Genomic DNA, 25,894 nt, shown 5'->3' with positions numbered 1-25,894 from the left:
TTATTATTATTATGATTATTATTATTATTATTCATTCATGCATGCATTTATTTATTTTACACTGTTGCTTTATTTTTTTTATTTTTTTATTTTTATATTATTTTTTAATATTATTATTATTCATTTATGCATGCATTTATTTATTTTACACTGTTGCTTTATTTTTTTATTTTTATATTATTTTTTTTATTATTATTTTTTTTAAAATACAATTCGCAATTTTTTTATTATTATTATCTATATATTTTGCAATTTTTTATTTTATTTTATACATTTTTTTAAATTAATTATTTAATTAATTTTTATTGTTTTTTTTTTTTTATTATTATTTGAGATTAAAATAAAAAAAATCAATACATCTCTATGGAGACGGTTCGCATCTCCGCCGCAAAACGCCTGAAGCTCCAAAAAAAAGTTTTGAGACTACTTTTTTTGGGGGGAAAATTGGTGCGTTTTTGACTCCCGTAGAATTGTATCGGTGTGCAGAAAAAAAACGTGCTATACATGCGTTTTTTTTTTTTTTTTTTTTAAGCTGATACGTCCACACGGCAACAAGTGATGTCACACAGGATACTGTTTTCTATAGGTTAAGACAAGAATTGCCTGACGCTCAAATGCTGTAAAAAAATAAAAATAAATAAAAAAACGGGCGCAAAAAAAAAAGTGCGACAAAAGCCCAAGGGTCCATCCACGTTTCTGCGACGCATCAACGTACGTTATGTGGGGGGTGTTACCCCTTCCATGCGCCCAGTGAAGTGACCGGCCTCAGGCGTTATACACAGAGATGAGACAAATCCTCTGACATAAGTTGTACCTGTTTTATCTGCAGCCTCTTCTACTCTACATCTGTTGAAAGTGCTGAATTTATAAAGCTTGTCTGAGCTTTCAGAATACGGGGGGGGGGGGGCAAGGGAAGCTCAAGTTACACTCTGCGGAGAGCTGATTGGAGGGATGGGACACACCTGTCCCCCCCCCCCCCCCCACACACACACACAAATAGAGCTTTATTTCGGTGGTATTCGGTCACCTCTGCGGTTTTTATTTTTTGCGCGATAAAAAAAAGTGACAATTTTGAAAAAAAGAAAAGCAATATTTTTTGCTATAATAAATATCCCCCAAAAATATATAAAAAATAAATATTTTTTTTTTCCTCAGTTTAGGCCGATACGTCTTCTTCTACATATTTTTGTTAAAAAATTTTTTTTTAAAAAATTACAAAAAGCGTTTATTGATTGGTTTGCGCAAAAGTTATAGCGTTTACAAAATAGGGGATAGTTTTATGGCATTTTTATTATATATTTTTTTTTATTAGTAATGGCGGCGATCTGCGACTTTTTTTCATCGGGACTGCGACATTACGGCGGGCCATTTTTTTTGACACATTTTTTGGGACCATCTGCATTTTTTTACAGCGATCAGTGCTATAAAAATGCATTGATTACTGTAAAAATGTCACTGGCAGTGAAGGGGGTTAACCACTAGATGGCGATCAAGGGGTTAATGTGTTCCCTAGTGTGTGTTCTAACTGAAGGGGGGGGGGGGGAGGGGACTGTGCAGGAGAGATGACAGATCGCTGTTCATGAACGGATGATCTGTCTGTTCTCCCCTCAGAGAACCGGAAACTGTGATTACACACACAGATCCCGGTTCTCCGTGTGCCCCTCCGAGCGATCGCGGGAGCCCGGCAGGCACTCGCGTTGGCTCTGTAGGCCAGCAGGGTGCGCGCTCACGCCCTCTAGTGGCCGTGGGGCGAAGCGGCGTTACATAACGTGGTTTCGCCCAGCCGTGCCATTATACCGCAGTAGAACTGCGGCGGATGGTCGGCAAGTGGTTAATGTTTAAACCGCTGGCAACAAAAGTCAGTACACCCCCTAAGTGAAAATGTCCGAATTGGGCCCCAAAGTGTCAATATTTTGTGTGGCTGCCATTATTTTCCAGCACTGCCTTAACCCTCTTGGGCATGGAGGTCACCAGAGCTTCACAGGTCACCACTGGAGTCCTCTTCCCCTCCCCCATGATGACATCACAGAGCTGGTGGATGTTGGAGACCTTCCCCTCCTCCACCTTCCTTTTGTCTGTAGTGATCCTGAGCAGGAAAACGGATCTCTGCCCTTCCCCCAGTACAAGCACCTCCCCTCGCAGTTATAAAGCACTTTCTTCCTAGGAACGCATTTAACCCTTTGCTCGTCCCCCCTAATAACCCGCTTCCCAGCTAGGGTTGCCACCATTTCTTCAAGCCAAACCCGAACACTTTAGCGGCATGGGACACCTTTGGGTGCCCCAAGGAGAGTAGTAATGTGGTGTGCATAGCGCGCAGCAGCGAATGGTGGGTGTGGCCAAATTGCTCTGACATCATCACCCTGCCACCCAGTGATGCTGAACTTGCCCCAAGACAGCCACCTGCAGCTCCCAGATGGCAACAGATTTGAGTGACTATCTCGGTTACTTGAGGAGCCACCGCCCGGTTTGAATAATGTGTCCGGGTTTCAGTCTGCCTGAAACCTGGACACATGATTCAAAACCCTGACTGTCCGGGTGAATCCTGGACAGGTGGCAACCCTATTCCCAGCCAGCGTCATTAGTGCAATGATCACTGTTAAAAATATGCACTGTCACTGTACTAATGACACTGGCAGGGAAGGGGTTATTAGGGGGCGAACTAAGGGTTAAATTTGTTCCTAGGGATTGCTTTATAACTGCGGGGGGGGGGGGGGGGGGAGGTGCTTGTACTGGGGGAAGGGCAGAGATCTGTGTTCCTGCTTAGCGGAGACACAGGATCCCTACCTTCCCCTTTGTCACAGACCGTCGTACTGCCGAAACGATCGGTGGGTCCCGGCATACAATCGGTGTCGGCCGGACCCGCCGACTGGCTTCCTCCATGTCCAATCACAGCGGGAGCGGGTCGCCAGGCGGAAGTACAGAATGACATACCTTTACGTGGGGAGGGGGAGGGGGGCCGATCAGCAAGAAGTTAAAGTATAACTAAAGGCAAACAGTTTCCTAGTTCTGGATGGAGTGGAGATGGGTTAGAACACCTGTCGGGTTTTTATCGCTGTCTGCATTGCCATTGGGGAGAGTCACCCCTCTCTATTTGTCCTGTTCTCATTGAAAAGGAAAGAAAATCCCAAATGTTGGGTTGTCACCAAAAACAGGAAGGGAGGGGAAATCTTCCGATGGGGACACTGGGTTCAGATGACAACCCCAATGTTGGCGGGATTTCCTCTCCCTTTCTGTTGTGGCTAATGGGACAGGAAGTGAAGGGAAATCTCCCCAATGGGGACACAGGGGGCAAAAATAAACCTAACACGGGGGTTATAACCCTCCCTTGATGGACCCCACATTTTCACCTTTAGTTCTACTTTAGTTGTTCCTAAACATGCTTATGGTAATGACTTTGAGCTGCAGGGGAGAACGCGCTCCCCACACCCCAGCCAATCAGATCGGAGAGTATAGAGTCGGGGGAGTACAGATCCCTAACCTGCAGAACTAGCCGCAATTCTGTAAGCAGACACCAGAGGGAGCAATAGGCTCACTAATCCTCTATAAAGTATATTAGTGAAGTCATTGTATGAGTGGCGGGTACATGCGGGGCGACATTGTATCACACGGCCAGGTGATGGCGCTCAGTGAAGGGCGCCGGTAATCCTCCATCATACAAAGACATTGCAATTGTAGGCAATGGTTCTTCCAGCCTTGTGGTAAGAGTTTCGTGAAGACCCTTTTCTGTTCCCCCCTGACTGTGTCCCTTCCAGAGGGGGGGGGGGGGGGGGGGGGGGAGAGACACAGTCAGGGGGGAACAGTAAAAGGGTCTTCACCAAACTCCGTAAACATACACACTATATTACCAAAAGTATTGGGACGCCTGCCTTTACACACATATGAACTTTAATGGCATCCCAGTCTTAGTCCGTAGGATTCAATATTGAGTTGGCTCCGCCCTTTGCAGCTATAACAGCTTCAACTCTTCTGGGAAGGCCGTCCACAAGGTTTAGGAGGGTGTCTATGGGGATATTTGTACATTCTTCCAGAAGCGCGTTTGTGAGGTCAGGCACTGATGTTGGATGAGAAGGCCTGGCTCGCAGTCTCCGCTCTACTTCAACACCTATCGGGCTAAAATCAGGACAGTCAGGTTCCTCCCCCCCCCCCCAAACTGGCTCCTCCATGTCTTTACGGACCTTGCTTTGTCCACTGGTGGGCAGTCATGTTGGAACAGGAAGAGGCCGTCCCCCAAACTGTTCCCACAAAGTTGGGAGCATGGAATTGTCCAAAATGTCTTGGTATGATGACGTCTTAAGAGTTCCCTTCACTGGAACTAAGGGGCCAAGACCAACATTTGGAAAACAAACCCCACACCATAATCCCTCCCCCCCCCCCTCCACCAAATGATTTGGACCAGTGCACAAAGCAAGGCCCATAGAGACATGGATGAGCGAGTTTGTGGTGGAGGAACTTGGCTGGCCTGCACAGAGTCCTGACCTCAACCTGGGGCTCAGGGTTTGGGCTCGGTCCCCTTAGTTCCAGTGAAGGGAACTCTTACCAAGACATTTTGGACAATTTCATGCTCCCAACTTTGTGGGAACAGTTTGGGGACGGCCCCTTCCTGTTCCAACAAGTCCTGACCTCAACCCGATAGAACACCTTTGGGATGAATTTGAGTGGAGACTGCGAAGCAGGCCTTCCCGTCCAACACCAACCTCGCTGATCATGCCACTGGTCAAGTCTACCCAGTAGAACATCACCATTGTCCCATGACCACCATGGATGAGCGAGTTTGGGGTGGAGGAACTTGACTGGCCTGCACAGAGTCCTGACCTCAACCCGATAGAACACCTTTGGTGATGAATTAGAGCAGGGACTATGAGTCAGGCCTTCTCATCCAACATCAGTGCCTGACCTCACAAATGCTCTTCTGGAAGAACGGTCAAACATTCCCATAGACACGTCTCCTAAACCTTGTGGGCGGCCTTCCCAGAAGAGGTGAAGCTGTTATAGCTACAAAGGGCGGAGCCAACTCAATATTGAACCCTCCGGACTAAGACTGGGGGGTCATTAAAGTTCATGTGTGTGTAAAGGCAGGCGTCCCAATACTTTTGATATCATGGGGTATAATATATATATATATATTAGGATGTTAATGAGGGGGGAGGGGGGGGAACCAGGCAGAATAAAGGTTATTGATAAACCAAATAGTTCAGGAGGATAAATAACGACGACAAATAATCAGCTTTTTATGTTTATTTATAATATCATTTACAGAATATTTACAGTTTAACTTCAGAGAAATTTGACAATAAACAGCATGTGGGGGGGGGGAGGGGTTCAGTCCAAGCAGCAGGTAAGTACAGGTAGGTCTTATCAATCATTTTATAGACATCTTGCCCCCCCCCCCTGGTGTGCAGAGCTCCAGGGGCAGAGGACGGGGTCACTGAGATGAGTTCCAACTTCACTGGCTACATGCTTGTTCCAGGACAACATCTCACCGAGTGATGGAAGAAGAAAGAAGATCTTCATGATGGACAATCAATATTATTATTGGATTATTATTTCCTAATGTCAGAGATTGGGGGAGGGGCGTTCATAATGAAGGTGGATGATAACCAATTCATTTGGATACATTGTCAGACTAAATATTACAGAGAGAGGTCTGGAGATCTGTATTGAGGTCTGTGTGGAGATCTATATGGAGAGCTTTGTGGAGATCTTTGTGGAGATCTATATGGAGAGCTTTGTGGAGATCTTTGTGGAGATCTGTATTGAGGTCTGTGTGGAGATCTTTGTGGAGGTTTTTATGGAGATCTCTGTGGAAGTCCGTATGGAGATCTTTGTAGATGTATGTATGGAGAGCTGTATGGAGATTTATGTGGATGTCTATATGGAGATCTTTGTGGAGGTCTGTATTGAGGTCTGTATGGAGGTCTTTGTGGAGATCTTTGTGGATGTCTATATGGAGATATTTGTAGAGATCTGTATGGAGATCTTTGTGGAGATCTGTATGGAGATCTATATGGAGATCTTTGTGGAGATCTTTGTGGAGATCTTTGTGGAGATCTGTATTGAGGTCTGTATGGAGATCTTTGTGGAGGTTTTTATGGAGATCTCTGTGGAAGTCCGTATGGAGATCTCTGTGGAAGTCCGTATGGAGATCTTTATGGAGATCTGAATGGAGATCTTTGTAGATGTATGTATGGAGAGCTGTATGGAGATTTATGTGGAGGTCTACATGGAGATCTTTGTGGAGGTCTGTATTGACATCTTTGTGGAGATCTGTATAGAGGTCTGTATGGAGATCTTTGTGGATGTCTCTATGGAGATCTTTGTGGAGATCTGTATAGAGGTCTGTATGGAGATCTTTGTGGATGTCTCTATGGAGATATTTGTAGAGATCTGTATGGAGATCTTTGTGGAGGTCTGTATGGAGGTCTGTATGGAGATCTTTATGGAGATATTTGTAGAGATATGTATTGAGGTCTGTATGGAGGTCTTTGTGGAGGTCTTTGTGGAGATCTTTGTGGATGTCTATATGGAGATCTTTGTGGAGGTCTGTATGGAGATCTTTGTGGATGTCTATATGGAGATCTTTGTGGAGGTCTGTATGGAGATCTTTGTGGAGGTCTGTATGGAGATCTTTGTGGAGGTCTATATGGAGATATTTGTGGATGTCTCTATGGAGATCTTTGTAGAGGTCTGTATTGAGGTCTGTATGGAGGTCTTTGTGGAGATCTTTGTGGAGATCTGTATGGAGATCTATATGGAGATCTGTGTGGAGGTCTTTGTGGAGATCTTTGTGGATGTCTATATGGAGAGCTTTGTGGAGATCTGTATGGAGAGCTTTGTGGAGATCTGTATGGAGATCTTTGTGGAGATCTGTATTGAGGTCTGTATGGAGGTCTTTGTGGAGATCTTTGTGGAGGTCTGTATTGAGGTCTGTATGAAGATCTTTGTGGATGTCTATATGGAGATCTTTGTAGAGATCTGTATGGAGATATTTGTGGATGTCTCTATGGAGATCTTTGTAGAGGTCTGTATTGAGGTCTGTATGGAGGTCTTCGTGGAGATCTTTGTGGATGTCTATATGGAGATATTTGTAGAGATCTGTATGGAGATCTTTGTAGAGGTCTGTATTGAGATCTTTGTGGAGGTCTGTATGGAGATCTTTATGGAGATCTTTGTGGATGTCTCTATGGAGATATTTGTAGAGATCTGTATGGAGATCTTTGTGGAGATCTTTGTAGAGATCTGTATGGAGATATTTGTGGATGTCTATATGGAGATCTTTGTAGAGATCTGTATTGAGGTCTGTATGGAGATCTTTGTGGAGGTCTTTGTGGAGATCTGTATGGAGATCTTTGTAGAGGTCTGTATTGAGATCTGTATGGAGATCTTTGTAGAGGTCTGTATTGAGATCTGTATGGAGATCTTTATGGAGATCTTTGTAGAGATCTGTATGGAGATATTTGTGGATGTCTATATGGAGATCTTTGTAGAGATCTATATGGAGATCTTTGTAGAGATCTTTATGGAGATCTTTGTGGATGTCTCTATGGAGATCTTTGTAGAGGTCTGTATTGAGGTCTGTGTGGAGATCTTTGTGGAGATCATTATGGAGATCTTTGTGGAGATCTGTATGGAGATCATTATGGAGATCTTTGTGGAGATCTGTATGGAGATATTTGTGGATGTCTATATGGAGATCTTTGTAGAGATCTGTATTGAGGTCTGTATGGAGATCTTTGTGGAGGTCTTTGTGGAGATCTGTATGGAGATCTTTGTAGAGGTCTGTATTGAGGTCTGTATGGAGATCTTTGTGGAGGTCTTTGTGGAGATCTGTATGGAGATCTTTGTAGAGGTCTGTATTGAGATCTGTATGGAGATCTTTGTAGAGGTCTGTATTGAGATCTGTATGGAGATCTTTATGGAGATCTTTGTAGAGATCTGTATGGAGATATTTGTGGATGTCTATATGGAGATCTTTGTAGAGATCTTTATGGAGATCTTTGTGGATGTCTCTATGGAGATCTTTGTAGAGGTCTGTATTGAGGTCTGTGTGGAGATCTTTGTGGAGATCATTATGGAGATCTTTGTGGAGATCTGTATGGAGATCATTATGGAGATCTTTGTGGAGATCTGTATGGAGATCATTATGGAGATCTTTGTGGAGATCTATATGGAGGTCTATATGGAGGTCAAAATCGACGAGAATGAGACCCATAGGAAATTCAGGTTCAGGGCCCTTTCACACTGATCAGTTTTTCCGTTAAAAAAAAAGTGAAAAGATTGCATCCCTTGACGCTCGGTTAACACCTTGGCGTTTTTGCGTGCCACATTTGTCGTGCCAGTATTTTTGCAAAAAGAAGGCGCATGCACCTTTTCAAAAACGTGTCTTTTGACCATGCGATTTACCGGCGGTTTCCGCACCCAAATTGTGATTCTACATGCGTGGGGGTGCAATTCAGAAGGAATCGCTGTGCTTTCCGCACCCGCAAGCCCCCCCCCCCCCCCACACAGATGGGAACGGAGGGTAAAATCTCACGGGACTCTTCACGTCAGCTGCAGTCCTGCTTGCTGCATTTTTTTTAATGATTATTTTTTTTAATAATTAGAAAATACGCCAAAAAAGCACAGCGGTTGCATTTTTTGTAAATTGCATGTCCGTGTTTCACAGGTGCATGCTGGAAGTCAGGGAAACCAGAAAACACACCGCAAACGCACCAAAAACACGTATGCGTTTTTGGCGCGTTTCGTCAAAAGAAAACACAAAACGACACAGACGTGAGCTGAGCCGAGGCACAGATAAATTGTGTCCGGAAGACAAAACAACAAATACTCAATATATATATATATATATATAAGATATATACAAAATCTGCATGATAAGAATAAACAGTTTGCACTGATTTTGCCTCTCTCTCATGAGTGGCTGGTGGTGGGGCGATAAAAACAGGCGCTTGAGCTGCAGTTTTACCATCCCCCCGACCACCTGCCTAAAGTCCACGATTCGGGTGGAGGGGGGGGGGGGGAGCGGCCGTTCACGTGCTGCTGCCAGCCAACTTTGCCATTCCAATCAACAAGGATGCAGGTGCAGTTAGCTATTTTGCCACTAGGTGTCTCTACCAGAATAGTGTTTGGTTACAGTCAATGAAGTCATCAGGTGTTAGGCCCCCTTTTAGGTCAGGTAGGGAGTGGCGCACATTATCTTAGGGAATAGGAGCCAAACACCTCCCCCACCTATGAGGATGTAACCAGCACACGTAGGCACCGGACAGGGCAGGAGGCCCGGGGGAAGTGGAGTGTTCCAGCAAGGCTGGAGCGGGGGGGGGGGTAGGTGCCAAATTCAGCCAACGATGAAGACCCCTCTTACATGTGGATTGCTTTTCAGTGAATGGGTTAATACGAAGCTCGCTTCAGAGCAGCACTACGGCTTATGGAGGTGAGATGCCAGCCCCCGTGGTGCCAGCGGGGTCTCTGAGAGGTAGAAGAAGCCATGCAGGGGATTCCTCCTACTAGGATATCAGTTCTGGGTGGAGATCCCCCTCCCGGGACCCTTCTTCTTCTTCTTCTTCTGGGACTCCTTGTTGGCCGTCTTCTTCTGTCTCCTCAGATAGTCCTCCAGATTGGACAATACCTGGAGCTCTTCGTACGGCTTCTTGGCCAGACGTTCGACCTGCATCTTCTCCAGAATGTATTCCTGGAGATATAGAGAAAGAGAGCGAATGTCACAATGTATCGGATGTGAGATACAAAGAGATCCAGGAGAAGAGGCCGGGAAACTGCTACACGCCGAGATACGGAAAAGAGATTTACCCCCCCCCCCCCGACCGCCATACAAAGGAAATCACTTCAATGAATGAAATGTGGGGCCGGGTGGTGGGCGTGGCCAAATTCTGCTTTTCAGTGGGAGGGGCTTATGGGGGCCATGACTAAATAAAATGGACACTTACAAATCACAATTACTGAAAAAAAATCAAAGTCTTCTATTACATATACAGTACTTTTCTGCAGACAACCTACCTTCAGGAGTCTATAATGTACATAGGAGTGCAGGGCTCAGGAGTATATAATGTACATTAGAGTGCAGGATTAAGGAGTATATAATAATGTACATAGAGTGCAGGGGTAAGGAGTGCATATAACAGAGGGTGCAGGGGTCAGGAGTGTGTAATGCGGAGGATGCAGGGATCAGGAGTGTGTAATACAGAGAGTGCAGGGTTAGGAGTGTGTAATACAGAGAGATTGCAGGGGTCAGGAGTGTGTAATACAGAGGGGGCAGGGGTCAGGAGTGTGTAATACAGAGAGTGCAGGGGTCAGGAGTGTGTAATACAGACAGTGCAGGGGTCAGGAGTGTGTAATACAGAGAGATTGCAGGGGTCAGGAGTGTGTAATACAGAGGGGACAGGGGTCAGGAGTGTGTAATACAGAGAGTGCAGTGGTCAGAAGTGTGTAATACAGACAGTGCAGGACTCAGGAGTATATAATAATGTACATAGAGTACAGGGGTCAGGAGTGCATATAACAGAGGGTGCAGGGGTCAGGAGTGTGTAATACAGAGAGTTAAGGGATAACGAGTATGCAACTAAAAGAATACAACCAAAAATGACCCCCTCCCCCGGTATAATTCCCACATGACTGACATTTTTTTTGCTGGAGGTCTGTATGATGGTCTGTATGGAGGTCTGTATGGAAATCTTTGTGGAGATCTGTATGGAGATCTTTATGGAAGTCTGTATAAAGGCCTGTATGGAGGTCTCTGGATATCTGTATAAAGGCCTCTATGAAGATGTGTATGGGGATCTTTGTGGAGATCTGTATGAAGGTCTGTATCACAGTCTGTATGGAGGTCGGTGTGGAGGTCTGTATAGAGCCCTGTATGGAGGTCTGTATGGAGGTCTGAATTATGGTCGGTTAGGGGGTCTGTATGGAGGTCTGTATGATGGCCGGTATGGAGGTCTGTATGGAGGTCGGTATGGAGGTCTGTGTGGAGGTCTGCATGATGGCCGGTATGGAGTTCTGTATGATGGTCGGTGTGGAGGTCGGTGTGGAGGTCTGTGTGGAGGTCTGTATGATGGTCGGTATGGAGGTCTGTGTGGAGGTCGGTGTGGAGGTCTGTATGATGGTCGGTGTGGAGGTCTGTGTGGAGGTCGGTGTGGAGGTCTGTATGATGGTCGGTGTGGAGGTCGGTGTGGAGGTCTGTGTGGAGGTCTGTATGATGGTCGGTATGGAGGTCTGTATGGAGGTCTGTATGATGGTCGGTATGGAGGTCTGTGTGGAGGTCGGTGTGGAGGTCTGTATGATGGTCGATATGGAGGTCGCTATGATGGTCGGTGTGGAGGTCTGTGTGGAGGTCTGTGTGGAGGTCGGTGTGGAGGTCGGTGTGGAGGTCGGTGTGGAGGTCGGTGTGGAGGTCAGTGTGGAGGTCGGTATGGAGGTCTGTGTGGAGGTCTGCATGATGGCCGGTATGGAGTTCTGTATGATGGTCGGTGTGGAGGTCGGTGTGGAGGTCTGTGTGGAGGTCTGTATGATGGTCGGTATGGAGGTCTGTGTGGAGGTCGGTGTGGAGGTCTGTATGATGGTCGGTGTGGAGGTCTGTGTGGAGGTCGGTGTGGAGGTCTGTATGATGGTCGGTGTGGAGGTCTGTGTGGAGGTCTGTATGATGGTCGGTATGGAGGTCTGTATGATGGTCGGTATGGAGGTCTGTGTGGAGGTCGGTGTGGAGGTCTGTATGATGGTCGATATGGAGGTCGCTATGATGGTCGGTGTGGAGGTCTGTGTGGAGGTCGGTGTGGAGGTCGGTGTGGAGGTCGGTGTGGAGGTCGGTGTGGAGGTCGGTGTGGAGGTCAGTGTGGAGGTCGGTATGGAGGTCGGTATGGAGGTCGGTATGGAGGTCAGTGTGGAGGTCGGTGTGGAGGTCGGTGTGGAGGTCGGTGTGGAGGTCGGGGTGGAGGTCAGTGTGGAGGTCGGGGTGGAGGTCAGTATGGAGGTCAGTGTGGAGGTCAGGGTGGAGGTCGGGGTGGAGGTCAGTGTGGAGGTCGGTATGGAGGTCGGGGTGGAGGTCGGTGTGGAGGTCGGGGTGGAGGTCAGTGTGGAGGTCGGGGTGGAGGTCAGTATGGAGGTCAGTGTGGAGGTCGATATGGAGGTCGGTATGGAGGTCGGTATGGAGGTCGGGGTGGAGGTCGGTATGGAGGTCAGTGTGGAGGTCAGTATGATGGTCGGTGTGGAGGTCAGTGTGGAGGTCTGTGTAGAGGTCAGTGTGGAGGTCGGGGTGGAGGTCGGTATGGAGGTCAGTGTGGAGGTCAGTGTGGAGGTCGGGGTGGAGGTCGGGGTGGAGGTCGGGGTGGAGGTCGGGGTGGAGTTCCGTGTTTCATTTTTAGCTTTGACATTAAAACAAAAGTCCTCATAATCTGAACCGGCAATGCTCAGCGTAGATTCGGCTCTCACTTTGACCATGTCCAGTTTCTCGGTGAGGTCCACTTCGGCCAGAGGTCCATAATGCTTCATCTGGCACTGCTCAGCCAGGTTAATCACAGCCAATAGCAGGCTCCCGATCTCCACGCTCTGCGGATTGAAGAGAATGGAAAGTTCTTCATCAATTCAATCACGAAACACGAACCCCGCCCCTCCCCCATCCATTACACTCCTAATGGCACATAAAGCTGAGCAAAATGCTCTGGGAACACCCCCCCCCCCCCCCCCCGAAACCTCCGTCTAATCTGTGCATTTCCTGTGAATGTCAGCGCCATCTAGTGGCTATAATGTGGTATTTTCCTGGTTTCTGTATGTCAGGAAAATGCTGAATTATGGCCACTAGATGGAGCTGATGATCACAGGAAATACCGGGATTATTGGCGGGGGCTGAGACACGCCTCCCCAATATTGCCTATCCCGGAGTTTTGCTTTAATTGCCCCGCTGACTGACCTGGTTCCTGAACTGGCTCTTCTCCAGGTTGAAGGTGAGTTCCAGCTGTTTGCTCTTCTCCTGTAGCCGGTCGTAGTCCAACTGCAGCCGGGAGAGCTCGCTGGTCATCGTCTGCGGACACAAACCGGCTTGTAAATAACGGGATACGTTTTAGATCAGTTAAAAACAAACCAAAAAAAAGCTGCAGTGTGCAAGAGGCCTTAGAATAATAATCCAGAATAATAATAATAATAAAAAATAAGAACATAAATCCAGAAGAACAAAAATAATCCTGAATAATAAAAGCATAAACCCTGAAAAATTAAAAATAATATCTTTAATAATATAGAGCCTGAATAATAATAATAATAATAATATAAATTCCGTATAGTAGTAATATTAAAAATAATAACCCTGAATAATCTAAATCTTGAATTATAATATAGATCTCATATAATAATAATAATAAAAAACCTAATAATAATAATATAAATCCTGTATAATAGTAATAATAAACATAATAACCTTGCATAATATACATCTTAAATTATAATATAGACCTGAATAATAAAAATCTTGAATTATAATATAGATCTCATATAATAATAATAATAATAATTATAATAATAATAATATGAACCCTGTATAATAATAATAATATTAATATCCCTGATTAATCTAAATCTTGAATTATAATATAGACCTGATTAATCTAAATCTTGAATTATAATATAGTTCTCATATAATAATAATAATAATAAATATAAACTCTGTATTATAATAATAATAATAATAAAACTAATAATAATAATATAAATCCTGTATAATAGTAATATTAAAAATAATAACCTTGAATAATATACATTTTAAATTATAATATAGACCTGAATGATAAAAATCTTAAATTATAATATAAATGGCATATAATAATAATAATAATAAAAAATATATAAACCCTGTATTATAATAATAATAATAATAAACATAATAATATAAATCCTGTATAATAGTAATATTCATAATAATAACCCCTAATAATAATATAAAAAAATAATAACATAAATCCAGAAGAATAAATATAATCCTGAATAATAAAAACATAAATCCTGAAAAATAAAAAATATCTTTAATAATATAAACCCTGAATAATAATAATAATAATAATAATAATAATATAATTTTTGTATAATAGTAATATAAAAATAATAACCTTGCATAATATACATCTTAAATTAAAATATAGAACTGAATAATCAAAATCTTGAATTATAATATAGATCTCATAAAATAATAATAATAATAATCATAAAAATAAATATAAACCCTGCATTATAATAATAATAATAATAAATATAAACCCAGCATTATAATAAAAATAATAATAATAATAATAAATATAATAATATAAATCCTGTATAATAGTAATATTAAAAATAATAACCTTGAATAATATACATTTTAAATTATAATATAGACCTGAATATTAAAAATCTTGAATTATAATATAGATCTTATATAATAATAATAATAATAATAATAATAATAATGATAATAATAAAAAGAACATAAACCCTGTATTATAATAATAATAAACATAATAATAATATATATCCTTTATAATAGTAATATTAAAAATAATAACCTTAAATAATATACATCTTAAATTATAATATAGATCTCATATAATAATAATAACAATAAAAAATATAAACCCTGTATTATAATAATAATAATAATAATAATAATAATAATAATATATCCTGTATAATAGTAATATTAATAATAATAACCCTGAATAATAATATTAATATAAATAAAATAAAGTTGAATAATAGCCCCTCACACCTCTATCTAGTGCCAATATTCTAGAGCACCATAAATGTATATTAACAATCAAATAAAACACATGGGACTGTAGCGGAATCGCATGCTGTGTACTAACGATCTGATTAGCATACGATCGCATCAAAAGCGGAATCTTTGGCCCGACTTTCGGATCGTGTGTATGGTGGGCCTTTAGGGGTAAATTTATTAGCAGTGAATGTGACATTCACCAAACATGGTGACCGAAGGTTACAAATCCCAAGTACGGGTAGGATTCACCTGCGGTGAATATCACATCGGCCGCTTTATAAATCTGCCCCTATATAATGAACGAAATGCGCCCCTTCATATACAATAAGCGTTTTGTGGGGTGCGCTCCTTCTATACAATGTGGGCGATCGAAGGTGACAACACGGATCGAGCAATTGCTGGGGGGGGCGCAATGTGGTCGCTGAGCTCAGCGCTCCTCCCCGTGGGTTCGGAAGCTGCGGGAGGGAACCGGTTTCCATTCCCCCCATTGTCCTCACTGTATCTTTGTATAAAGAATTCAGTTACATTTGTATCCAGTAATAAATGGTGAATGTGAAACACGCCGCGTCCAATTCCACGCCAGCGCCGGTAATCCTTTCATTGTCAGCACACAGATTGCTCAATTCTCAGGGCGGAATTGCACAACAAAGGAAGCAATTATAGCGGCGTTCCGCCTGCTCACTTCATGGCAACAAAATACCTGCGGGGGAGGGGAGGGGGCCGGGTGCAGCCGCAGTCTCCTGCAGAGAGAACAACTAAAAAATGTACAGCACCTGAACCCCTCAGCGCCACCTCCTGGCACCCCTTTGTGTGGGCTTTAATGCCCGAGAGATGGCACGGGCTTTGTATTAGACATGTGCAGTTCGTTTACTTCCTGAATTTTGATATTTCCGGAAATTAAAAAATTCAAAAATCTGAAAATTTTAAAATCTGAAAAAGTTTAATAAAAATCTGTAAAATTCAAAATAATAACTATTAAATTATAGGTATTGGGATTTCCTTTCAAATTCGGCTGTTTGTGAACGTAACAAATTTATCCGAAGTTACAAATTATCTGAAATAACGAACGCCGCATCTAAACGAATGGAACGTAATGATCTAATAATAATAAATAATAAAAAAACCTTATTATTAATTCATTCTGTTTCATTTGTTATGTATTCGGTATTCGTTATTTCGGATAATTCGTAACTTCAGATAAAATTCGTTTTCGTTACGTTCACAAAACGGCCAAATTTTAAAGGAAATTCCAATTTAATTATTTATTTAACAGTTAGTTATTATTTCAAATTTTACTGATTTTCTTTCTTTTCGGACTTCAAAAATTTGGAAAATTTGAAAATCCAAAGATTCAGATTTTCAGAAATCTGAATTTTCGGAATTCGAAAAAATTCAAAAATCGGAAAAAAGAAAGAAAATCTGTAAAATTTGAAATAATAACTAACTGTTAAATAAATAATTAAATTGGAATTTCCTTTCAAACAGTTAGTTATTATTATTTTATTTATTATTTATTTATTATTTTATTTATTTATTAATATTATTTTTAATTTTCTTTTATTATTTATTTATTATTATTATTTTATTTATTTATTATTATTTTTTTTTTTTTTTTCGAATTCCAAAAATTCGGATTTTGAAAATTGGGAAATCTGGAAAATTAGAAAATCCGAATTTTTGGATTTTCAAACTTTCCAAATTTTCGAAGTCTGAATTATTTGGAATTCGAAAAAATTCGAAAATCGGAAAAAAGAAAGAAAATCAGTAAAATTTTAAATAATAACTAACTGTTAAATAAATAATTAAATTGGAATTTCCTTTCAGTTAGTTATTATTTCAAATTTTACTGATTTTCTTTCTTTTTTCCGATTTTTTAATTTTTTTCAAATTCCGAAAATTCGGATTCCAAAAATACGGAAAATTTGAAAAATCTGAATTTTCGGATTTTCTAATTTTCCAAATTTTCGAAGTCTGAATTCTTCGGAATTTGAAAAAATTTGAAAATCTGAAAAAAAAAAGAAAGTCAGTAAAATTTGAAATAATAACTAACTGTTAAATAAATAATTAAATTGGAATTTCCTTTCAAACAGTTAGTTATTATTTCAAATTTTACTGATTTTCTTTCTTTTTTTCCGATTTTTTTCTTTTTTCCGTATTCCGAAAATTAGAAAATCCGAATTTTCGGATTTTCTAATTTTCCAAATTTTCGAAGTCTGAATTTTTCGGAATTCGAAAAATTTTAAAAATCAAAAAAAGTCTGAATTCTTCGGAATTTGAAAAAATTTGAAAATCTGAAAAAAAAAGAAAGTCAGTAAAATTTGAAATAATAACTAACTGTTAAATAAATAATTAAATTGGAATTTCCTTTCAAATAGTTAGTTATTATTTCAAATTCTACTGATTTTCTTTCTTTTTTCCGATTTAAAAAAAAAAAAAATTTAATTCCGAAAATTCGGAAAATTCGAAAAATCAGAATCTTCGGATTTTCACATTTCGAGTCCGAATCAGTAAAATTTGAAATAATAACGAACTGTTAAATAAATAATTAAATTGGAATTTCCTTTCAAATTTGGGCGTTTTGTGAATGAATACGTATTTATCCAAAATTACGAATTATCTGAAATTACGAATACCGCATCTAAACAAATGGAACGGAACAAATTAATAATAATAAAAAAGGTTTTATTATTTATTATTATTAGATCGTTATGTTCCATTCGTTTAGATGCGACATTCGTTATTTCAGATAATACGTAACTTCGGATAAATTCGTTATGTTCACAAACAGTCGAATTTGAAAGGAAATCCCAATGCCTATAATTTAATAGTTAGTTATTATTTCACATTTTACTGATCTTCTTCCTTTTTTTCCGATTTTCACATTTTTTTCGAATTCCGGAAATTCGGAAAATGTGAAAATCCGAATTTTCGAATTTCCGAAAAAATGGACGCAGCAGGGGCTGGTCTGTCCAAGAACAGGCACCAGGTTTTTACATGATTGTCTGATCTCTAAAGCGGCATCTCAGATCAGAAAGTAGGGGGGTGACCCTGAGTGATGTCTGAACAAAGATGGCGCCAACCTTCTGGAGAGAGAAGAGAAAAAACAAGCAGCAGCTGACAGCACTGTCGGGAAGCAGAGTCGGGCAGGCAGTGTGATTACCAGCTTCGCCGTGTCGTGTTGCCTCTTCAGCGCCTCCAGGCTGTACTGCGCGCTCTCGTTTTCATCGGCGAGGACCGTCAGATTATTCACCAGATTCTCATTGGTTAGGAACAGAGTCTCGTAGCGTCTGATAATGGCTTTCACCGGAGAATCCACACCGTACTCCAAATAATCTAATCACCGAGGGGGAAGAGAGGAAACTCCATCAGATCAGGTCCAACATGAAGCATTGGTGCAATACCTGCCCTGCTGAGAAATGCGAGGCCCGGATTGTGCAGCTCTACCTATATAGTCAGGTTGTGACCACGCCCCCATCCTCCCCTCTTCTCCCTAATGGACAATTTTACTATTCATCCTTTATATGGATACATTTATAAACTGATGACAAACGATTACAGGGCGGTTCCGGTCACCGATCACTTACTGTCCGGGACTTTCTCCACCATCTGTAACAAGAACTCCTCGTAGATTTTATTCCTCTTCACCCGTTCATGGAGCGTCCGCTGTCTGCAGGAGGAGAAAAGATTTTATATTATTCCTCATTCCGGAGCTTTCCCATCAATGTCCTCACTGCAGATAGTCAATGAGGAGGTGGCTCGGTGAGGGGGTAGAAGAGGCGGTGGCTCGGTGAGGGGGTAGAAGAGGAGGTGGCTCAGTGAGGGGAGGGGTAGAAGAGGCGGTGGCTTGGTGAGGGGGTAGAAAAGGCGGTGGCTCAGTGAGGGGAGGGGTAGAAGAGGAGGTGGCTCAGTGAGGGGAGGGGTAGAAGAGGCGGTGGCTTGGTGAGGGGGTAGAAGAGGAGGTGGCTCAGTGAGGGGAGGGGTAGAAGAGGCGGTGGCTTGGTGAGGGGGTAGAAAAGGCGGTGGCTCAGTGAGGGGAGGGGTAGAAGAGGCGGTGGCTTGGTGAGGGGGTAGAAGAGGCGGTGGCTCGGTGAGGGGAGGGGTAGAAGAGGAGGTGGCTCGGTGAGGGGAGGGGTAGAGGAGGAGGTGGCTCGGTGAGGGGAGGGGTAGAAGAGGCGGTGGCTTGGTGAGGGGATAGAAGAGGCGGTGGCTCAGTGAGGGGAGGGGTAGAAGAGGTGGTGGCTTGGTGAGGGGGTAGAAGAGGCGGTGGCTCGGTGGGGGGAGGGGTAGAAGAGGAGGTGGCTCGGTGAGGGGAGGGGTAGAAGAGGCGGTGGCTCGGTGAGGGGAGGGGTAGAAGAGGCGGTGGCTCGGTGAGTGGAGGGGTAGAAGAGGCGGTGGCTCGGTGAGGGGAGGGGTAGAAGAGGCGGTGGCTCGGTGAGGGGAGGGGTAGAAGAGGCGGTGGCTCGGTGAGGGGAGGGGTAGAAGAGGAGGTGGCTCAGTGAGGGGAGGGGTAGGAGAGGCGGTGGCTTGGTGAGGGGGTAGAAGAGGCGGTGGCTCAGTGAGGGGAGGGGTAGAAGAGGCGGTGGCTTGGTGAGGGGGTAGAAGAGGCGGTGGCTCGGTGAGGGGAGGGGTAGAAGAGGAGGTGGCTCGGTGAGGGGAGGGGTAGAAGAGGCGGTGGCTTGGTGAGGGGATAGAAGAGGCGGTGGCTCAGTGAGGGGAGGGGTAGAAGAGGTGGTGGCTTGGTGAGGGGGTAGAAGAGGCGGTGGCTCGGTGGGGGGAGGGGTAGAAGAGGAGGTGGCTCGGTGAGGGTAGGGGTAGAAGAGGCGGTGGCTCGGTGAGGGGAGGGGTAGAAGAGGCGGTGGCTCGGTGAGTGGAGGGGTAGAAGAGGCGGTGGCTCGGTGAGGGGAGGGGTAGAAGAGGCGGTGGCTCGGTGAGGGGAGGGGTAGAAGAGGCGGTGGCTCGGTGAGGGGAGGGGTAGAAGAGGCGGTGGCTCGGTGAGGGGAGGGTAGAAGACGCGGTGGCTCGGTGAGGGGAGGGGTAGAAGAGGCGGTGGCTAGGTGAGGGGAGGGGTAGAAGACGCGGTGGCTCGGTGAGGGGAGGGGTAGAAGAGGCGGTGGCTCGGTGAGGGGAGGGGTAGAAGAGGTGGTGGCTCGGTGACGGGAGGGGTAGAAGAGGTGGTGGCTCGGTGAGTGGAGGGGTAGAAGAGGCGGTGGCTCGGTGAGGGGAGGGGTAGAAGAGGCGGTGGCTCGGTGAGGTGAGCGGTAGAAGAGGCGGTGGCTCGGTGAGGGGAGGGGTAGAAGAGGCGGTGGCTCGGTGAGGGGAGGGGTAGAAGAGGCGGTGGCTCGGTGAGGGGAGGGGTAGAAGAGGCGGTGGCTCGGTGAGGTGAGCGGTAGAAGAGGCGGTGGCTAGGTGAGGGGAGGGGTAGAAGAGGCGGTGGCTCGGTGAGGGGAGGGGTAGAAGAGGTGGTGGCTTGGTGAGGGGAGGGGTAGAAGAGGCGGTGGCTCGGTGAGGGGAGGGGTAGAAGAGGCGGTGGCTCGGTGAGGGGAGGGGTAGAAGAGGCGGTGGCTCGGTGAGGGGAGGGGTAGAAGACGCGGTGGCTCGGTGAGGGGAGGGGTAGAAGAGGCGGTGGCTCGGTGAGGGGAGGGGTAGAAGAGGCGGTGGCTCGGTGACAGGAGGGGTAGAAGAGGCGGTGGCTCGGTGAGGGGAGGGGTAGAAGAGGCGGTGGCTTGGTTAGGGGAGGGGTAGAAGACGCGGTGGCTCGGTGAGGGGTAGAAGAGGCGGTGGCTCGGTGAGGGGAGGGGTAGAAGACATGGTGGCTCAGTGAGGGGAGGGGTAGAAGAGGCGGTGGCTCGGTGAGGGGAGGGGTAGAAGAAGCGGTGGCTCGGTTAGGGGAGGGGTAGAAGACGCGGTGGCTCAGTGAGGGGTAGAAGAGGCGGTGGCTTGGTGAGGGGAGGGGTAGAAGAGGCGGTGGCTCGGTGAGGGGAGGGGTAGAAGACGCGGTGGCTCGATGAGGGGAGGGGTAGAAGAGGCGGTGGCTCGGTGAGGGGAGGGGTAGAAGACGCGGTGGCTCGGTTAGGGGAGGGGTAGAAGACGCGGTGGCTCGGTGAGGGGTAGAAGAGGCGGTGGCTTGGTGAGGGGAGGGGTAGAAGAGGCGGTGGCTCGGTGAGGGGAGGGGTAGAAGACACGGTGGCTCAGTGAGGGGAGGGGTAGTTCTGGGTAGTCACATGGAGCCATGGTTCCATCCCAGGTAAGTGGTCAGTAGCCCCTCCCCCTCATATTGAGTTGCACAGGATAACCTACCTGACTCTCTTCTCTTCGAGTCGCTCGGCCAGTTGTTGGATCTCAGTTTTGCGCAGATCGTTCTGCCGGGACTCGGCTTGGTATCTCACCATCGCCCGCCGCTGTTTGGCTTCGCCGTCCTTTAGGAACTTTTCGAACTTCTCGGCTTTCTCTCCATACTGCGGATAAGGAATTCAGGTAGAGTTACATCCGGGAAAATACAGAGGAAACTGTGAGATAAATGCATAAAAATGGCGCTAGTTATGTGATGGAGGGGCAGAGACAGGGTGCCCATCATCTGAGGGAGGGGCAGAGACAGGGTGCCCATCACCTGATGGAGGGGCAGAGACAGGGTGCCCATCATCTGATGGAGGGGCAGAGACAGGGTGCCTATCACCTGATGGAGGGGCAGAAACAGGGTGCCTATCACCTGATGGAGGGGCAGAGACAGGGTGCCTATCACCTGATGGAGGGGCAGAGACAGGGTGCCTATCACCTGATGGAGGGGCAGAAACAGGTGCCTATCACCTGATGGAGGGGCAGAAACAGGGTGCCTATCACCTGATGGAGGGGCAGAGACAGGGTGCCTATCACCTGATGGAGGGGCAGAAACAGGGTGCCTATCATCTGAGGGAGGGGCAGAGACAGTGTGTCCGTCATCTGATGGAGGGGCAGAGACAGGGTGCCCATCACCTGATGGAGGGGCAGAGACAGGGTGCCCATCACCTGATGGAGGGCCAGAGACAGGGTGCCCATCATCTGATGGAAGGGCAGAGACAGGGTGCCTATCATCTGATGGAGGGGTAGAGAGTGCAGGGGTCAGGAGTATGTACTGTACAGAGTGCAGGGGTCAGGAGTAGGTAACACACAGAGGGTCAGGAGTTTGTACTGTACAGAGTGCAGGGGTCAGGAGTAGGTAACACACAGAGGGGTCAGGAGTATGTCATGTAGTTTCCTCACCTCTTTCTCTTTCAGCTTAAACTCCTCCCTCCGCGCTTCCAGCTCCCGGATGCGCTCGCTGAACTCCTGCCTTTTGCTCACCAGTTCCTCGCTGATGCGGTCGTACTCCACCTCTTTTTTCAGGACCAGCGTCTTCTGCAGAGTGTTTTTACTTCGGTCCAAAATCTTGCCGGCAGCCTGGACTCCAGCAGAAAAATGGTGTCAGATATAGGCGGGTTCTGGGCATAATAGGGGAAGTGCAGACAATTTCCAGTCATTCTGCTCTGGTAGTGGCATACCCCAAAGCCCCCCCCCCCCCCCACTAATCCTCTTGTGGACATTTCAGGTACTGCCCATGTCTAAATAGATAAATCCCCGACAGCAACCGGAGAATCTTTCCAGAAAAACTCCACCTTTCATCGTTCAAACAGCATGACAGAGCTCCAGTCAGTGACTGTGCCTAGGCTGAGATGATTTCATCATTCAGCTGCAGGCAGGAGGAAGCATTTCCTCAGTCTCCTTTTCCTCCCTTGTGATCAGAGGTTGCAGCAAGTCACAAGGTGTGAGGCTGCAGCAGGGGCTGATCTGTGTCAGACATTTGTGAATACAAGTAAGAACTGGATGAAACAAAGCCGGCACCATCCTTCTGCAGAGAAAATCAGATGAAGGCGTTGTGGGGGGAGGGGTGTTATCTCTGTGAGTGGGAATAAATACCTGGAAGAGTCACAAATAACACGACACACAATGTATCTCATGATGACGCTCCGCCACTCACCTCCTTTATTATGGGTATTTGTGTGACGTCTTCATCCTCCTCTTCCCTGAAAAACAAAGTTTGAACATGGGCAGGGAATCCTCATAACGTTACACCGTGGGGCTGAGATATCAATCGGGGGGGGGGGTCACCACCACATTCCGGGCACAGCACCCCCCAACCCGCCTCGTGAAAATGCCCGTACTGAGGGCATCCAATCACACGACTGCTAAGGGGCTCATTCACACACAACTCCTCAGTGGAGATGAACAGGGGAATATATTTGGGGGTATCAGTGGAGGTGAAGGGGGGTATATTTTGGGGGTATCAGTGAAGATGAAAGGGGGGTATCAGTGAAGATGAAAGGGGGGGTATCAGTGGAGATGAAGGAGGGGTATCAGTGGAGATGAAGGGGGTATCAGTGAAGATGAAGGAGGAGTATCAGTGGAGATGAAGGGGGTATCAGTGGAGATGAAGGAGGGGTATCAATGGAGATGAAGGAGGGGTATCAGTGGAGATGAAGGGGGTATCAGTGGAGATGAAGGGGGGTATCAGTGGAGATGAAGGGGGTATCAGTGGAGATGAAGGGGTATCAGTGAAGATGAAGGAGGAGTATCAGTGGAGATGAAGGGGGTATCAGTGGAGATGAAGGAGGGGTATCAATGGAGATGAAGGAGGGGTATCAGTGGAGATGAAGGGGGTATCAGTGGAGATGAAGGGGGGGTATCAGTGGAGATGAAGGGGGGGTATCAGTGGAGATGAAGGGGGGTATCAGTGGAGATGAAGGGGGGGTATCAGTGGAGATGAAGGGGGGGTATCAGTGGAGATGAAGGAGGGGTATCAGTGGAGATGAAGGAGGGGTATCAGTGGAGATGAAGGGGTATCAGTGAAGATGAAGGAGGAGTATCAGTGGAGATGAAGGGGGTATCAGTGGAGATGAAGGAGGGGTATCAATGGAGATGAAGGAGGGGTATCAGTGGAGATGAAGGGGGTATCAGTGGAGATGAAGGGGGGGTATCAGTGGAGATGAAGGGGGGTATCAGTGGAGATGAAGGGGGTATCAGTGGAGACGAAGAGGAGATGAAGAGGGGTATCAGTGGAGATGAAGGAGGGGTATCAGTGGAGATGAAGGAGGGGTATCAGTGGAGATGAAGGAGGGGTATCAGTGGAGATGAAGGAGGGGTATCAGTGGAGATGAAGGAGGGGTATCAGTGGAGATGAAGGAGGGGTATCAGTGGAGATGAAGGGGGGGTATCAGTGGAGATGAAGGGGGGGTATCAGTGGAGATGAAGGGGGGGTATCAGTGGAGATGAAGGGGGGGTATCAGTGGGGATGAAGGTGGGGTATCAGTGGGGATGAAGGGGAGTATATTTGGGGGTGAAGGGGGGATATATTGGGGGGGTATAATTGGAGATGGGAGTATATTTGGGGGGTATCGAGTGAGATGGAGGGGGTATATTTTGAGGGGGAGGGGTTATCAGTGTGGATGAAGGAGGGGAAATACTGGGGGGGGGGGGGGGTATATTTTGGGGAGGGGGATATATTTGGGGGGTATTTTTTTTAAGATGGGGGGTATAATTGTAGATGGGGGAGGGGTATCAGTGGAGATATATTGGGGGGAGGGGGGGGTCTGACCGGTTCTCCTCCAGTTGGGTGACGAAGACATTCCTCCTCCGGATCTCGAGGCTCAGCTCATATTTCGGAGGGTCTCCGGGGATCGGGGTGTCTCCGGGGATCGGGGGGTCTCCGGGGATCGGGGGGTCTCCGGGGATCGGGTCGGATTTCTCGGGATCGATCATCATTATCGTTCTCCGGCGGACCGAGTAGAAAACTTCTCTTTGTAGAGCGCTGGGTCAGCGTTCTGTCACCATGGAGACCCTCCGCCAATCACAGCGCAAGGCAGCTCCGGACAATCCCCGCCCACTCCACCGGACTACTTCTAGTGTGTGGGAGGAGCCGAGTGTGTAAAGGGGGGGGGGGGGGGGGGGTGCATGGATGGATGGATGGATTGGGGGGGGGGGTATAATCTGCCTGAACCCTCCAATAGGACAAGGCAGAAGTTTACAAAAGTTTCCAAACTTTTTCCTGCCCCCCCCCCCCCCCCCCCCACACGTCCCCCTGTCCTGCACCCCAATTATCTCCACACACATTGGTGAATTTGCTTTCATATCCCATTTTTCTGCGTCTGCATCAAAATCGTGCGCTGCGTTTAGCAAAAAATCTCAGGCCGCGCCGCACAGATCCGCGGGTTCTATCCGCACAGAAAGACGCGCGTTTAGTCATTTATTGGAACGAAAGGAGAATTTTCTGCGTCTAAACGCGAGTATTTCGGGGACGTCTTTTACGCGGATCTTCCGCCAGCTCTGCGTTTCCGTGCAGAAAGCTCGCGGACTGCGGAGCGAACGAACCCTAAAGGGCCAGTTAGACCTTTTGTGTTGCAGCGACGTCCATTGCAAGTGCCATAACGCCGAGCGCCAAAAGTCAGCGCCGCCATAAAAAAAAAAACACGCCCGTTTCGAGGCGTTTTGGGTGTATCGGCCCCCCCAATACAAGGCGATATGTAAATGAGCCCCCTGATTCTTCTACAGACGTCTCCGATGTGATTGACTTAAAGTGAACCTGTCATTCAAAAAAAAAAATGGCGGAGGGGCGCTACCACTGATTTCCTTGTGGAAATGCTGGTCGCCTGGCTGTTCTGCTTGGAATAATTCTATCAGCTGACATGCTAATAACCGAGGCTGGCGCTACTACAAGGCTGACTAGGCAGCCGCCTAGGGCGCAGCCATGCCCGGTTGTTGCTGGGTCCAAACCCCACCCCCGCCGAGCATCCTGCCCAAATACCCAGTCAGCGTCTCGGCTGCTACAGCCACACCGCTCAGCAACAGCGCAGGCGTCAGAGCCGTCCCCAAATGTACGACAGGTTTGGTTGCTAGGACCGCCCATGTCCTAGAAACCGACCATGTGCTTGCCACTCCCCCAGGCCCCAGCATTCAGAGGTGGAGGAGGAGGAAGGTCCTCCTCCAAACCTGTCCGGTCCCATTGCCCAGCCTTCCAGTTTCCACCTGTCCTGTAGCTGACTGCTGCAATAAGAAGCAGCAGATCCAGATGTAAGAGATGGGGGTCTTCGCAATACTCCCCCCTCCACTACCCCAATTATTTTCTTACACCTCTCCACTCTCCCT

At 46.2% G+C, this 25,894-nt stretch overlaps 1 protein-coding gene across 1 annotated transcript; it reads right to left on the bottom strand.

Moving 5' to 3' along the window:
• Positions 1 to 8,240: 8,240 nt before the first annotated feature.
• Positions 8,241 to 24,647, bottom strand: CCDC197 (coiled-coil domain containing 197). Its single transcript, XM_077466671.1, has 9 exons — positions 24,348 to 24,647; positions 22,734 to 22,779; positions 21,980 to 22,156; positions 21,041 to 21,198; positions 18,328 to 18,410; positions 17,904 to 18,076; positions 12,911 to 13,021; positions 12,433 to 12,549; positions 8,241 to 9,685 (listed from the first exon to the last, which is right to left on the bottom strand). Exons 1-9 carry the CDS (start codon positions 24,512 to 24,514, stop codon positions 9,509 to 9,511), a joined length of 1,209 nt encoding a protein of 402 aa, XP_077322797.1. The 5' UTR covers positions 24,515 to 24,647; the 3' UTR covers positions 8,241 to 9,508.
• Positions 24,648 to 25,894: the final 1,247 nt, after the last annotated feature.

This window comes from Lithobates pipiens, unplaced genomic scaffold (assembly GCF_037356315.1).
Source record: "Lithobates pipiens isolate NorthernLeopardFrog02 unplaced genomic scaffold, aLitPip1_a1.2 Scaffold_37, whole genome shotgun sequence".
Taxonomy (NCBI): domain Eukaryota; kingdom Metazoa; phylum Chordata; class Amphibia; order Anura; family Ranidae; genus Lithobates; species Lithobates pipiens.
This window is presented reverse-complemented; position numbering and strand designations above follow the sequence as displayed.

Coding starts and splice junctions, on each gene's coding strand:
- CCDC197 (XM_077466671.1), bottom strand. CDS start 24,514: ATGATGATCGATCCCGAGAAATCCGACCCGATCCCCGGAGACCCCCCG. Junction 13,022..17,903: donor AACACGACACGGCGAAGCTG/GTAATCACACTG, acceptor TTGTGTCCGCAG/ACGATGACCAGCGAGCTCTC. Junction 12,550..12,910: donor AGAGCCAGTTCAGGAACCAG/GTCAGTCAGCGG, acceptor TTCAATCCGCAG/AGCGTGGAGATCGGGAGCCT.